The sequence below is a fragment of the Megalops cyprinoides genome, chromosome 2, assembly GCF_013368585.1.
Source record: "Megalops cyprinoides isolate fMegCyp1 chromosome 2, fMegCyp1.pri, whole genome shotgun sequence".
In the NCBI taxonomy this organism is placed as follows: domain Eukaryota; kingdom Metazoa; phylum Chordata; class Actinopteri; order Elopiformes; family Megalopidae; genus Megalops; species Megalops cyprinoides.
In genome coordinates, this window is record NC_050584.1 from 45,499,040 (window position 1) to 45,514,906 (window position 15,867).

The 15,867-nt window shown below is 42.0% G+C and overlaps 2 protein-coding genes and 1 long non-coding RNA gene across 4 annotated transcripts in view; 2 read left to right on the forward strand and 1 right to left on the reverse strand.

Annotated features, from left to right (window-relative positions):
• Window positions 1–1,814: 1,814 nt before the first annotated feature.
• LOC118772828 lies at window positions 1,815–3,312 on the forward strand. Its single transcript, XR_005004709.1, has 3 exons — window positions 1,815–1,875; window positions 2,479–2,559; window positions 3,141–3,312. It is a non-coding gene; the product is annotated as an uncharacterized LOC118772828 (long non-coding RNA).
• A 382-nt stretch (window positions 3,313–3,694) lies between these two features.
• LOC118771449 (interferon-induced protein 44-like) lies at window positions 3,695–12,030 on the forward strand. Its single transcript, XM_036519460.1, has 14 exons — window positions 3,695–3,740; window positions 3,882–4,077; window positions 4,478–4,636; window positions 4,871–5,042; window positions 5,617–5,717; window positions 5,914–6,087; window positions 7,221–7,244; window positions 7,840–8,335; window positions 8,518–8,566; window positions 8,901–9,096; window positions 9,943–10,095; window positions 10,386–10,557; window positions 10,794–10,894; window positions 11,445–12,030. The coding sequence occupies exons 2-14, from the start codon at window positions 3,898–3,900 to the stop codon at window positions 11,610–11,612; spliced, it is 2,145 nt and encodes a 714-aa protein (XP_036375353.1). The 5' UTR covers window positions 3,695–3,740; window positions 3,882–3,897; the 3' UTR covers window positions 11,613–12,030.
• Window positions 12,031–13,783: 1,753 nt separating this feature from the next.
• The window catches only part of rabgap1l (RAB GTPase activating protein 1-like), a 92,778-nt gene continuing 90,694 nt past the window's right edge, over window positions 13,784–15,867 (reverse strand). For both annotated transcript variants that reach the window (XM_036522430.1, XM_036522431.1), the window contains 2 exons: window positions 15,151–15,348; window positions 13,784–14,683 (listed from right to left, as the gene is read on the reverse strand). In XM_036522430.1, coding sequence (XP_036378323.1) covers window positions 14,549–14,683; window positions 15,151–15,348 — 333 coding nt within the window. In that variant the 3' untranslated portion in view covers window positions 13,784–14,548. The remainder of the gene's footprint in view (window positions 14,684–15,150; window positions 15,349–15,867) is intronic.

A 15,867-nucleotide genomic window follows, 5' to 3' on the forward strand; every position in this document is an offset into this window, starting at 1 on the left:
CAGTTATTCTGAAAAACATTTATGCAACTGGGTCATTTTGTCAGAAATCATCTGGTGCCCCCACTTCTCCCACCTCAGATTTTCTCTTTTTTTGCATACAGTGACTACTACATATATGACATGCAAAATATAAAAGTCCTAGCATAAATATTTTGATCATAAACATTATTTCATCATTTGGCAGCCTTGTTCCTGAAGAAGAAATCATGGCTACATGCAAACTTGGTTATCAAACGGACAATAAAGAGCCATTCTTTCATGTACTGTTTTCTGTGCACATGCCACATATTCCATATTCCCCCCAGAACCCCCAGATATCACAAAATATCATTTTTCTGATATTGCTGATCAGAGGGCATGTTTGACAGGCTCATTAGAAGATTGTCAGAATGAATCCCTCAAACGCAAGACAAAATTTTATTTTTCCCTGATTCCAGATGCAAATTGCCAGAGAAAGAACTTCACTGCATCTATGCATGTTAATCTAAGCTTGATTGGGTTGAATTTGGTCATCATAACTGTAAGTCTTGTGCTTTTTATAAGCAGACCTAGTAGCCCAAAACTGTGCCTTTTAAACTTACATTGGCTTCACATTGTTTGCTTGCTTATTTTTAGTCAGTGAGTCTACTTTGAGCTTCTGCAGTTGGAGAGCAGCACTGTTACATATTAATATGTTGTCATAACTATAAGCAAAGGCATGGAAGCTGTGTGTCAGCAGAGTCTGAGAAAGGGGTGTGGCAGGGCAGCTTCCAGTTTGTCGGCAAACTGGGGCATTCTGTTAAGGAAAGAGACCAAATGAGCGCAAGGAAGGGGTCAAACGTGCAGCTGAGCTTGTAATAACCCCCATATCTGAGGTGCTACCTCACTGTCATGAGTATCTGGTCACCAGGCTCTGACATGGATTCTTTTCCACGGGAATTTGGCAGGAAGACCTTGACCAAACTGCTTGAAAGAACAGAGGAAATAGTAGACTTTCTAGAATAATATCTTGTCAGTGTGGGTAAGGTGATGTGGGCAAATTTCTGAGTTTTCATTTGGCCTAATGTTGATATCAATAGTGCAAGCGGCTGAGCTTTTTTTTGCAGTGTATGGATACTGACATGCAGAGGATATGTGACTTGTGAGTAACTTTGAATAACTCATGTAGGCTGAATGCATTTTTTAGAGATATCAAAATAAGATGTATTTTGGAGCTTGCATCAGGTAGGACAGCTTAACTGTGTCCGTTACACAGAGATGGATTTCCACAAAACATCAGGCTGTCACTAGAAATTAAACAAACCGTGGGTTTCAGCACGTCACTGCCCCCACAAAAGCATTTCCGTCACGTTGGATAACAAAGCCTCCCAGTGCAACATTCCCAGAGGTGTCACATCACAGTTGTGCACACTTACACAGAATATACCTGGGTGGAGAGGAAAGTCTAGTATCGTTGCGACGTAGGTGAACCCAAAACCATCGGGGTTCATGATAGTCAAACTTTTTGGAACTTGTGTATGCTGTGCACGTAACAAATAGCTTTTACTGTCCTCAGCACAGAAACAAACAATGCTTTCCATTATTGAGTGAAGAACACGTCATCAGTAAATTGCAACATACAGACAATGAAAAATCAAACTAATGCTACTTGACGAATGTTTAATGTTTAACTAAAACACATTTTTGTCAACAAATGAAAATTTTCTGTTATCGATGCTGACGTATAGTTTAAGTTTCACTTGTTTCTAGTACCGTTTGCTACTATTTGAGTGTGCGTGTAAATTTCACTTTCGTTTCTAGCTAATCAAAAATATTGCCAGCTTTAACTCTGCGAAGTCGCTGGACAGTGGTACTCCATTCTTCCTGAAGAACTCTTCGGTCCGAACTCTTCAGCAGGTATGTATTATGTATGAAATGCAGGCGCCGGATGGGTTACTAAGCTTAAGTGTTTTGCTGTAGAAAACCTCTTGGTTTAAATGTAACAATACTTACATGTTTTATGCACAATTTTATACCGCACATGTCGTCTTAGCGTGCGTCCATACTGAGGCATAGTTTTAACGGAGCAGCGACGAACACAATGAATTTGTAAATATGGCATGGTGCAATAAGGATCTGAATTTTGATAAGCCAGACCACTTTTTCTTGAAAAAGTTTAAAAGCAATTTAAAACATATATTTAAAAGTTATGAGCTTATGAATGTTAATAATTGGTCATTTAATCGCAACTGCAGCAGAGAGATAAAATTGCATAAAATATTTAAAATATTCAATACAAGTATTTAAAATACGTGACAGAAATAGCATAATGCAATATTGTAAACATACATTTAATAGTTTCCAATGAATGCATAGACCGAAATGGATACTATTAATAATGCGTTTCTTTCTATCTTGATTATATTAATCAAGACATTGAACTGTAAGAAAATAAATGTGATACTCTGATCTCTCAAATTGATCATTATTCTCTATTAAGACATTTTTGCTTTCCGCTAGGAAAAAATATACTGGAAGCGTAAGAACCCGACGTGAAGTTGGTTGCCACAAGGGAGCGTCTGTCAAATTTATGACGACCAGGTAGACGAATACACGCGTGATGCTTTCATGCTCTGTCTGTAATGCGGGTGAAATTCCAGTAATAATTATGAAACGAGAGTTTTATTATGGCAGATATATGCAGTTGTGTGACATCATATTCTGCTACACCTTAGTCTACAGTGTCATCATTTTCCTAATTAAATACACGATCTGAAATTACGTACTGCAGGTCCTTGCAGATGCATGTCTACAAAACGCAATTATATGTTATGATGTTTGCAACGTAAAGGAGTTGTGTGCATCTGTAAGTGAATACACTCACAACTACTTGGCGGCAGTGTAGCATAGTGGTTTAAGAGCAGGACTCGTAACCGAAAGGTTGCTAGTTCAATCCCTGCTAGGGCACTGCTGCTGTACCCTTGGGCAAGGTACTTAACCCCCAATTGCCTCAGTAAAATATCCAGCTGTATACATGGATGATGTTGTAAAGAACGGTAACCTATGTAAGTTGCTTGAGATAAAAGCGTCTGCCAAGTGAATAAATGTAAATGAAATTACAATACTGGTAATTGTACTTTATTAAACATGTCACATACTGTCATTTCATGTTATGCTGTCAGGAACTGCAACAAGAAAATGTTTTCTTACTCACTGGACAAACCTAAGGAAGTGGTAGCCTTTGAGAATGGAACCTCTGCGGCTGCGGTTAAAAAATTTGAACCGTTCCTAAGCAGCAGTGTATTTGCGCCATTTGGGAGTAACGCAACAGCTATCAGCAGCTCAGTCCCAGCATCAGCAGCTGCAGGACCATCAGAGGAAGGCCTCAGTGTCAACAAAGGAGATTGCAAAGAGAACAAGAAGAGTGAGTCTGAATGAGAAACTGTTTTCCTCTTGGCCGCTGTATCCTGGCCATCTGCTCTTCCTCTCTGTCTTCAACAAGTGAGGGCTCAGCATTTTACCTCCATTCGACTGTCCACATGATGCCATGTCTCTTTGGCAGACACTTCTAGGGTGTGAATTACAAAATTTCACTTTTGTTTTTTTTTTTGTGTGTGTTTGGTTTTTTTTATTTTTATTTTTGCAGCTATCACTGTCAACCTGTTTTCTGGTCATACTATGTGTGCAGCTGTTGTTCTCTGTTAATGTCGTGTAACTGTATCTTTTTCAGTTGAATGGGGTTTGCAGGACTCTCCATGGAGAAAGGTGGACTGGACAGAAGAGTGGGTACACTCTTTGATTATTCAATTATTGTTTCTGTTCCCCTCATTTATCCTGTAAACTGATGTTACAAAACTCTCAAGATTCAGATGTTTTTTTTGGGTTCCCTTTCTCGATTTACACAACGCCGTAATCTCCATCAGGAACAGAAACGATCTGATGCAGTTTATCACCTCCTACAAGCCCAGCTGTGAGTCTGTCCCCGAGGCCCGGGTTCTGCTGCTGGGGCCAGTCGGAGCAGGCAAGTCCAGTTTCATCAGCTCCGTCCACTCCGTCTTCTCCGGGAGGGCCACTAACAGAGCCATGGTCGGCTCGTCCTCCACAAGCTTCACGCAAAAGGTAGAACAGCAGAACAATGCAAGACACATGAGTGTAGGTATCTTTTTTTAAAGGCTACCAAAGGGCTTGTCACACTGTAAGTTTGTATCATTGCGCATGCTTAATTTACGCAATATGTTGAAGTCATCCCCCAAACTGAAGGCTGCTCTGTTTGACTGCTTCCCTTGACTGGAAGTCCTTTGAAAAATTTGTCAGCTTTTGCTAACCATCATGACCAGCTGGTGAATCAGTGTGTGCAAAACTCTGATTGTATATTACTAAAAAAAGGCCGACCTAAAAAGCTATTCTTTTGTTCCACTCTCTCTCTTTCCCCCTGTCTTCTCCCTTCTTCTATTTCTTCCTCCCTCTGTATCTCTCTCTCCCTTCTCCTCACTCTCCTACACTCTCCCTCTCTCCCCAGCTCCGATCCTACACCATTCGAGGGCGAGGAGAGAGTGCTGATCAGCCCACCTCTCTGGTGTTCTGTGATGCCATGGGTCTGGGGGAGGGTGAGATGAGTGGACTGACCCTCCATGACACCCTGGCCATAATCAAGGGACACGCACCTGATGGGCACAAGGTACACTGGAGGGTGTGGACGCAAGTTTTTAAATTACCTCTTGTATGGATTTCATGTAGTACTGACCAGGGGTGTCAACCAAACAAGAGAGAAGACAGTAAAGAGAAACACGACAGGACAAGACAAGAAGAAGAGAGCTAGAGAGCTGCCAGCTGTGAACCATGTCCCTTGGTATGGTGTTTCCTCCAACATGCAGATGGTGAGAGTGTTTTCTGTCTACTCCTACTGTGGCAGTTTAGCGCAGAGCATCCGGTGTGGCCTGAGACAGTGGGCTATGTGAAGAAGCCGTCTCAGAAAGAGAGGGTGCACTGTGTGGCCTTTGTGGTGGACGCCTCAAAAATAGACTCCTACAGCAAGGGCATGGGCAACACCTTCCGGCAGCTCCGAGAACACATCAGTGACCTAGGTAAGCTTGAGAAAAGGAACACCAGTATCCTTCTCCAGACAGGGCAAGAAAAAAGAAACAGACGCTATTGCTTTAAAAAAGGAAATCTTTATTACACAATGTATTACATTATTTTCATTTAGCATTTATACAGAGCAATTTAAATAGACTACAGTTTTTTCATGTTATCCATTCATACAGCTAGGTATTTACTGAGGTAATTCTGGGTTAAGCATCTTGCTTACCACAGCAGCGCCCCAGCAGGGAATCAAACCAGCAACCTTTTGGTTATGAGCCATGCTTCTTACCACTGTGCTACACTGCCACCATATGTATGGCTACTTCAGGGAAAAGGAAGGAATCCCACATATACCCCTGCTGTTCTGTAAGACCATCAATGTGCCTTGTCCAAGATTCATGACACAGCAGAGATGCTGTGTCCCAGAGTGTGCTGATAGACCAGGATATACAGTACATGGATGTAGCGGAAGTACAACGGAGACTGCAGGCGTAAGCCTGGGCCGAGTACAGCAGAACAGAAGATAGACACTATACCACAGGTCTCCTGAACTCAGAACGCTGGCCCTTTGTCCAGGTGTGCACCAGGTGGCACTTCTGACTCACGTGGACAAGGTGTGCCAGGAGGCGGCTCGTGACATCACCAAGGTGTACAGAAGCCGGCTGCTGCAGCATACGGTACATTGACTCTATCTCATTTTGCTTATTTTTGTAGTACGCACTGTAGTGCTGTGCCTTTATATTGATTTGCAAAAGATCATTACGGGATGAGTAGAACATTGCATGTTTTAATTGTAATGAACCAGTAATTATCATATTCTTAATGCGTGTGTATGTGGGCCTTCATGTGTGTTTCACACGTCTGTGTCTTCAGATGGAAAAGGCCGGGGCTCTGCTGGGCATGTGCACCTCCTACATTGTGCCAGTGAAGAACTACTCCTGTGAGCTGGATGTGGACGAGCACACAAACACGCTGCTGCTCAGCGCTGTCAGCCACATCCTGCAGTATGTGGACCTGTACTTCCAGGATGTTGCAGAGAACAAAAGTGTTCCATAGGGCACTGTTGCACTGCACAGTCAAACCAGTAAACACAGTCCTGGAGAACCACACACTGCTGGATCAGGAAGCCCTACAGCACATGTGCATTCATGTATTAGAGAAGTCGGGAGGATATACATAGGGTTACAACAGCCGGATCAGGTTTATTTTAAAGTTAGCGGTTAGCAATATCACATCAGCAATACCATGCCGTTGTGTATTACTTAAACAAAATGAATAAACACGTTTTGTTGAAAGGTATTGTTTGTGTTGGGCCTTTAATTTGAATCAATATTGCAAGCAATGTCATCAATCTTGAAATTAAAAAGTCAAAATGAGAGATTTTATCCTTTTAGATACTTAATGTAGATTTTAGTTTAATTTAGTCTTTTTTAATTTTAATAACAATTTTAATTAAACAATTCCACATTTAAGTTACAATTTTGTTTTAATGCGCCATACAGTAAAGGTTAAAAGGACAGGAAAAAAAATCTTTAGAGAAACAAGCAACACGCAGTACATCGTGTACACACCTTAGTTGCTTTCGTCATCCATGATATTTAGATTTTTTATAATAATCCAATCACATCAAACACCAGCGCCGTCATCATAAACGAGAGAGAGAGAGCGGTAACGAGAGCTACAGCACGCCAGATCAGCGGAGGACTCGGTGAGCCATAGACCATCGAGAAAGTACGGATTGAACCTGGCAGTTTGTCTCCTCAGCCTCCACGTGCAAGGTAGGTGTGCATAATATACTGTTTTCAACAAAACAAAAACATGCAGATGTTATTTTAAAATGATAACAGTGTTAAAGACGTGTAATTAGGTGTCAATATCAACATGATTTTTCAAAAGCTGAAAGACGTTTTCGATTCTCCAAAACCAAGAGTGGCTGGTCGTGTTAAGTTTCGTTTCCTCCGCGGGGCGGGGAGCAAATACTTTGCCAAGAAGAAAGAGGTGCGCACAAAAGCAGGTCGTCATAGAAACAGATTTTCAATTCAATTCAATTCATTTTTATTTGTATAGCGCTTTTTACAACACAACTGAGAGCAAGCCTAAGGCAACAGTGGCAAGGAAAAACTCGCTATCAGGAAGAAACCTTGAGCAGAACCGGGCTCAGAGGGGGAGCCCATCTGTTTCTGGCCGGCACTGGGCAGATAGAGGTAAAGACAAATTATATAATGTACTTTAAGACATTTAAGATTGATAGACAATAGTAATTAACAGCAGAGCGATTATAAGAATGTCTCCTAGGATGTCCGGTTCTTGGAACGCAGTTGGCTTTGATGGGCAGGGCGGCGAGGTAGCAGGACTGGAAAACGGGATGAGACGCTTGGGCTACAGCTCCGGACAGGAGCCCGGAGCAGGGATAGGGATAGGGATAGGGATAGGGATTTTCGTGAACGTCGTTTTATTTGTCAGTTTCGGCTGTAGAAAAAACCCCAATGGATTAGGGAGAAAAAATTCAACATATTTAACATAGTTCCAAAATATTTTATAAGGGAGACTGTTATAAAAAAATGAATGTTGACTCTTGTGTTACAGTCTTTAAAATGTTATGTTTCGTTATTATACAGCCAACTTGGCATAACTGTACACTTGTACAATCCAGTAACTACACAAAATAAATGTAATTATACATATTTGCCAAATGCAACATAATAAGTAATGAAAAGGGTTAAAGTCAACAATGCTGAAAAGAAGTGTCCATCCCTAGTGTAAATAAAGTGTGTGTGTGTGTGTGTGTTTCTTCCCCAGATTATTAAATCCATCATGAGTGTCCTTTCATCAAACCTTTCCAGCAAACAGGAGAAGCAATTGTGTGCCCTGTTCGAGCATAGCAGACTTCACCTGATCTACAAGGCCAGTGTTCATGGCTATTCGGCAGCTAACTTTCACCAGAAATGTGACCATCAGGGTCCCACCATCACTGTAGCCTACAACAAGGCAGGGTTTGTCTTTGGAGGGTACACAAGCAAAAACTATGCCCAAACAGGACAGAATGTCTATGATGACAAAGCCTTCTTATTCAGCATTCGTGACCGAAACATCATCCTTGTTCAAGCCACCGATCCACAGTATGCATTCACAGATGCAAACAACACAGGCCCGAATTTTGCAGGGAATCTGATATTTCTGTATCAGAGCAGAGCTGCTGTGTACAGTAACCCAGGGAATTACTACAACTTCAATGCTGCGGAGATGCATGGCAATGACTTACAGCTGACTGAATGTGAGGTATACAGAGTGGAGGGTGAGTAACGGAAAGCTGGATTGATGAGAGGAGTTTGCTTCCGATGAATACCAACTTTATTAAAGCTGGTGATTTTTTTGCCATCACAAGGGAGAATTTGTAATTGGTGTTCAGAAGTTTGAGTTGCAGTAGTTAAATAAGTAAGCATTCTTCTCAGGGCTCTTTTTCTGTTGTCGTCTTAGAACATGATCTTCTGGACAAGCCATGGAGGAATATTGAATGGGACAGCGCGTAAGTTTTATAGTCAAAGGTCCTGTATTGGATGTGCTCTTGTTTTCTCTACTTTTTACAGTGTGTACTCTATGTGTGTTTAAGTATCTCTCAATTATTTACAGATTTTCACATGCAGAATTTTGCAGTCATAAGTTATGAGTCTGCTGTATGAAGCAGGAAGACACAATACAAGATACCAGTCACTTAGTTTCAGATACTTGAATGAAAAATTTGTGCAGTCTCCTCTGCATTAGTGAATAATATTGGGTTTGGTACAACAGTAGAATATGTACATTTTTGAATTCCAGTACTATTAAGTTTGATAAATGGGTCTGCTCATGTGTCATCACAGCATGAGGAAGGAGCTGGTGGACTCCATCAAGAACTACAAGCCCAGCATCAGCTCGGTGGACCAGGCCCGGGTGGTCCTCATTGGTCCCATTGGGGCTGGAAAGTCCAGTTTCTTCAACTCCATCAACTCCATCTTCCAGGGACATGTCACCTGCCGGGCTATGTGTGGCAGTGCTGGAACCAGCTTGACCACCCAGGTACTGTTGCCCCACAACAGCTGGATGATTTTAATATCAGGTCTCTCAGATAGACACAGGTCCTCAATGTAGGACATATTCTACCAAAATAAGAGTTTGTAAGAACTAAATGGATGTGTCCATCAGTTCAAATTCAGTCCTGGCTTACCTTCATACAACTGAATACAGATACAGGATAAATCTTCTACTAGTTGAGGACATAAATCCTAGTAGAGTCATTCATGATTCTGAGCACCCCTGGAACTAATCCCCAAACATCCTCATGGTTTTATAGTCCAGCAGTCAATATTTATTTGAAGACACATTATACCCTTTACCTTAATTTGAAATTGCTGACATTTACTTTAAACTTCAGCTATTTCAAATTAAACTGGTTTTCATAATGCTGTCATTCCTTTAAGTTCAGGAAAAATACATGTAGTGTTCAAAATAAGACCTGGTTGCTTTCATCTGCTAAAGACGGGGATAAAAGTCAAACGGAAACAATTGTGGTAGCGTTGGCTTTTCTATTCAAAACTGAATCCATGACTCAACGTAATCTTCACATTAATTTGTCTGTTAGCCTCTTCATTTGGTTATAATTTAGGTCATTTCACCTCACCTCAAAAAATCTGAAATATGTGAGAATTTCTGAGCAAGAGTTTTCAGGGATGGCTTTAGCTTCCTTGCTTGACCACTTGCCACTACAAACAATCTGCACTCCAGTTGGGAGTGGAAATGTTGACTTGTGACTTCCTCTAATACATATGAACACAATTCACAGATACGGATGCTTGTCTGCCATTGGAAAATGTTTCATTCTAATTTCCAGTAGAAACTACTCATGTTAAAGTATTTGTTCCACAGTTTCGTACCTACTCCATTAAAGCAGGGAAAGATGGCAAACCTCTGCCAATAATTCTCTGTGACACCATGGGATTGGAAGAGAACACAGGAGCAGGGCTTGATGTGGATGACATCACCAGTATTCTGAAAGGTCATGTGCCAGACAGGTACCAGGTGAGGACAGTTTTTTAATCCAACAAGACCACAGTACTGGAAGATACAGGAATATAGAACAGCCCCTGGAAATGACCAAAAATTATCAGTATGCATCATCTTTTCAGCATCTAAACAACTGGAAGCATGTAAGAAGCCTGTCAACTTTGGAAATACATAGTATAATTGCAAAACAATAAAATGTTCAAATAAAACTAAAAAATTCCTCACGCAGCATTTTCACTGAGGGTGTCAGTGAATTCTTCCCATTGCATACAGTGTATCTTTCATCTCCCTCCTTCTTTATCCAGTTCAATCCTTCAGGGCCGTTGCAGTCCAAGGACGATCAATTCCACAAGTCTGTGGATTTGCAGGACAAGATCCACTGTGTAGCGTATGTGATGGACTGCTGCAAAGTCACGCTCATATCTTCCAAGCTGGAGGAGAAACTTGCGGCTATTCGCAAGAAGGTCAACCGGATGGGTCAGTGAATAGAAGCTGGTCTTAGTTGATTTTAACCCCTCCTTCTGATAAAACTAGGGGTGATACCAAATAATCTGCTACCTCACAATTATCAGCCAGGAAAATGTAACTCACACCCTCTTCCTATGTGCTGCAGGGATCTTACCGGAGCTGGAGAATGGTGCTTTCAGTTGCAAATATATTCCAGTTGACAGTTACGCTGTTGCACATGTGTGATAGATGATGTTTTCTTTCAGCCATCCCCCAGCTGGTGCTTCTGACCAAAGTGGATGAGGCTTGTTCTTGTGTGGCAGACAACATAGAGAATGTGTACCACTGTCAATATATCGAAAGGAAGGTGAGCCTTACTGCTGACACTTGGCCTGGTAGAATGGCTACACATTTTGTATGTACATAGATATTTTTCACTCAAACACACATATGCATGCACAGATTTCCTTATATAGGCACACAACCAGGAAGTACTCAATGATTGTTACAAAACCAGATTGATAGAAAATCTCAGCATTTGCACCCAAGTGGCTCAGACACCAGGTCTCCTTCACAAAGCACTTTAAATAGTAACACCTGTTTTGGTGCCTCATTACTTCAAACATAGCTATTGCCCACACCTCTGTCACATGGTCTGACTGTCCTGAAACTGGAGTGTAGAGTACAAGTACATGGCAGTACAGTGTGGACACAAGAAATACTCATGTGCAAGAGGGTCTTGTAAACCTTAACGATTTAAGGTGTTCTTTACAACACAGATGCGATTTATCTTGCAGACCAGTTAAAATAAAACACTTTGGGCCTTCAGGATCTGTCCGCAGGACACCTGGTCATATACTCACGGCTATGTAACAAAGCTGCGCGTAAACTTAAAAAAGTCTCACCCTACCCTGCAGATCCAAGAGGTGAGCGTTCGCCTGGGCATCCCCGTGTCCTGCGTGGTCCCTGTGAAGAGCTACAGCCGCGAGCTGGAGCTGGAGCCGAGCTGCGACGTCCTGCTGCTGAGCGCTGTGCAGCAGATGCTCCGCTTCGCAGACAACTACTTCGACGACATCTGCGAGTAGGCAGAGCCGCCCGCACAAGCCCGCAGACCGCGGTGCTCTCCTCTCGTCGCTCCCTCTCTCCTTACCGATAGCTTTTCCGTCAGTAACTGTGTAATCGCCTAACGCTCACATGCTTTTTTTTGTGTTTTCTTTTGCATGATTTCAAAATGATGCATTTCATAGACGCAATACTGTACTTGTAGGTGAGGGCATGCCATTTCTTCTTATTATCATGAATATTACATTAGATTTTAATTTTTGGGGGAGGCATTTTAACTCCAGTAGGAGTTGGTAAAACGTTTTTTGGACTGATACATTAGCATCCATTCATAACAGCTGAAGAGTACGCCACAAAAAAATGAGACAAAAAAATACTTAAATTGTCATTTGTCACAGATTCAGCTATAACCATAAATATCTAAACATCAAAACCTTATCATCCCCATGTTTATTGCCAATAAAGCAGCATTCTGTCACACAACTCTCATCCTTGTTCTTTGTAATGTGTGAATAATCACTGACAGAACACCATTGTACCGAGAAACAGGAGTTTATTTATGTAAGTCGGACAAGTACTGTACAGAAAAGACCACTGGAATGGAAGTAACTGACATCACAGCCATGTCACTGATTCACTGGGAAATGAAAGAAAGACATGGAAAGGACATTCCCTCCCATGGTAAAAATGTGTTAATTGAGTAACCATTGTATCACATAATGCACACTTGAATTGCACTCGTTAAATTTTAATGACAAGCTGAGTTCCTGTTTTGCTTTATTGTACTGTAGGATATATAATTTGGCAGCATTTAATTATAAATAAAAAATGAAAAATAATTCTTAGTATCACCTGTAAGTATACTTTACTTACAAATGACAAACCTAGTGTTTCAGATATGGAAATCACTCGCTAATGTTGGTGCAAATAAGGTACATGCAAGTTGAAAAGTAAGTGAAGAAAATCTAGATTGAATCAAGCACTTCTGAAAAAAGCACCTAGGTCATTACATCTGACTAAAAGGAACACGCTGACTTTCACAAATACCAAATGACTTAGGCCTACATGACAAGGAGAAGGAGAATATGACGTAACAGATCTGTGTATAAGAAACAGACCCTTCTGTAGTGTTCTGACTTGAAGCATGTAACATCCTGCTTGTAAGATGGACATTCTCTCCAAACTCAGTCTGACACCACCTATTCACACAAAAGCAGGGTTATTTTGCCTTCTGTTACGAGATGCCCCTGCATTTCTGAAGGGTTTCTGTTCTTGTTTTTCTTTTCACACGGGTGTTCAGATCACTCCCGCACAGTCACCACATACTCCAAATTAAAGGCAACCTTGTGAGGGAACCATTTCTCTAGACAAAGATTTAACAAGAAAGTTAATAATAAAAAACTGCTAAAACAGTGCAGAACACAAACACACAGTCAAATCCAACATGTGACACCTGTTAAGTAGGAATGCAAACCATGGCATCTCCAAACAGGAGTCAGTGAAGAGTTCTTGGCACACTTGTATTTGCACGACCTCCTTGCACAATGTGGGACATACACATACACACACACACACACACACACACACACAATTACTTTCCAATTACCCCTGACTATCTCTAAAGGCATACTTCATTGGCAATCTTAACTGGCTGCTAAGGAACATTTTGGAGGTTGTGTCCCAGATTTCATGTGTTGGGTCATTTCGGCTCTATCGTGTCATGACACGATCCTGCCTACAACACAGCGTGAGTGTTACGATGACTCTGCGAGGGGTGGGGGGCAGATTCAGGAGAGAAATGGTTCAAACCAGGAATGAAACAGTGGGAGCTGGAATGTCACTGGGTGTCGGTTCTCAAAACAAGAGCAGGATTTACAGTGTGCTTAAAGTAGTCCACATCTATAAAGATGACATTCAAATTCAAAATAGTAAAAAATAACAAAGCACTTTTCTTACTTTTCCTTTTTTTAGGACTGTACAAGATTAAAAATGATCAATAATTAGTTATACATATTCCTATATGACAGAACAATGTTTATTTAATCTTTATATATATATTTATAAAACAAGAAAAAAATGGAAATTCTTAATGCAGTATCCCCTTTCTGAAAGGATAAATGCGATTACAATGGTCCAACAGTTATGTGTTGTTAAATATGTTATATTTGTTTCATCTGTAGCTGTTTTTTTTTTTTTATTCGTTAGCAGCAAATGCAGAAGACATGTAATCGGAAGCTGTGTATAATAAACAGGAGAGAAACCCTTAATATCTACGTCTCTCAGACCACTGAGTCCACATCGAGACTTGTCTGTCAAGGTGCAGCGACTTTTTACACCATATGGCCGATCTAGACCAAGCCACAGAGCAGCTGAGTCCAATCCGGTCTTGGTGACAGCCAATTTGCAGTTGCATGATGGATCCACTAGATGGGGCTGTGATATTAAACACTTGTATCTGTATCACCAGGGATCTAGAGAGATGCATATCATGCCACCTACTGTTCTCTCTGTTACGACAACCTAAGTTTACTGAATGAGGAACAGGGTTTCGTTTACGACTGAAATAGGAACAAAACCACGTACACACACAAAACACTGGAACCTCACTAGAACGAAATTCACCATAGAAGGGAGCACCACCAGGGAGAATTGGATCAGATCTCCGTGAGGTGATGAAATGAGGTGTCTTGCGTTTCTTTGTTCTTTCATGTCTTCCCTCCTGTTTCAGACCAGCATGAGGGATGCAGGAATGGCCTACCGAGTGCTTGCTCACCCTCTGGTCTGGGTCCTGCTCCTCAGCAGGGGGGAGGGGCACGTGCGCCAGTCTCTCCCACCTGGAAAGGGAATACTGCATTGCAATATCGTGTTATTAATCTAGTGTTCATGAGATGCCTCTCCCTCCCTTATTTCGCAGCCCCACTCCTCCAAGCTGCACACGCCGCCGCCTGAAGGGGGCGCTCTATGGCCCTTCTTTGGGGGAGGAAGGCGGCTGGTTGCTAGTGGACGTCTTGAGAGAGCCGAGCGTCTTGCTGAACCAGGAGTTTTTGGCGGCCTGGATCTCATTCATCAGCACCCCCCTCTGGTGCTCCAGCTCCTGATGGATTAAAGGAAACCACAATTGAAGTAACACTTTGGAACATGGCCAACCCAATCTCCTTGAGAAGGAGTCCTACTGGCTTATTACACACACCTCCCCGAATTATGAAAAAGCTCAAAGGTTACACGTGCTATTGTTATGATGGTCAAGAGAAAGCTGTAACTTGGTGGGGGAGGAGCGTGCTCAGCTGTGTGAAGGCGGCAGTGTAGCATAGTGGGTAAGGAGCAGGCTTTGTAACCGAAAGGTTGCTGGTTCGATTTCCCCAATGGGGCACTGCTGTTGCACCCTTGGGCAAGATACTTAACTCACAACTGCCTCCGTAAATATCCAGCTGCATAAATGTAATATCATGTCAAAAAACTGTAACCTATGTAAGTCGCTCTGGATAAGAGCGCCTGCTGCATGATGATAATGTAAAAGTAATGGAGCTGCTCTTCTGCACTGCCACCCAGTTGGGCCTATACCTGGATCTTGCACTTGGCCTCCACCAGCTGCAGTTTGGTCTGGGCCAGCTCCAGCTCCAGCTCCCGCAGCTGCGCCTTGAGCGAGTCCTTCTCCTCGTCCAGGTCCGAGTCCCGGTTGTCCCTGCTGACAGCCGGCAGCTGAAGAGGCCCCTCCTTGCTGAAGACCTCCCGGCAGCGCTCGCACGCCATCACCTTGCTCTGTGGCAGGGAGAGAGAGAGGGGGTCCAGGTGAGTGCATACTCTACAGCACCTGTTAAGGTAACAGTTCTGCTAAATGCCAATAAAATAATGTAATAATGTTAAAAATGTTCTCTGTTGAGGTTAGTTTTATGTAATTAAACTGTTCAGGCGTTGGCTCAGTTCCACCTCAATCCCTGCCCCGTAACACCTACTACTCATAGTACTTGCTGTTTATTTTATGTGTAGTATTGCCATGTATTTTGGATTCTGTGTACTAGTGACTGATATATGGTAGTATCCTTTACTTCCGTTGCTTACTCAGATTGCACAAGTTAACTTAGGGTAGGGCTTGAATAATGTTATGCTCACACTCACTGATTTGGGAGTGTTGTTAGCCTAGTTTGACACTGTTGCTCATTCAACGTGAATGGATACACTTATGTTCTATTGTGCTGGAAGTTGATCTGAATATGAGCATCTGCTAAATGAATGTAAAGTAACTGTAATGTAATGTCATGTAATTTAATCACACATACA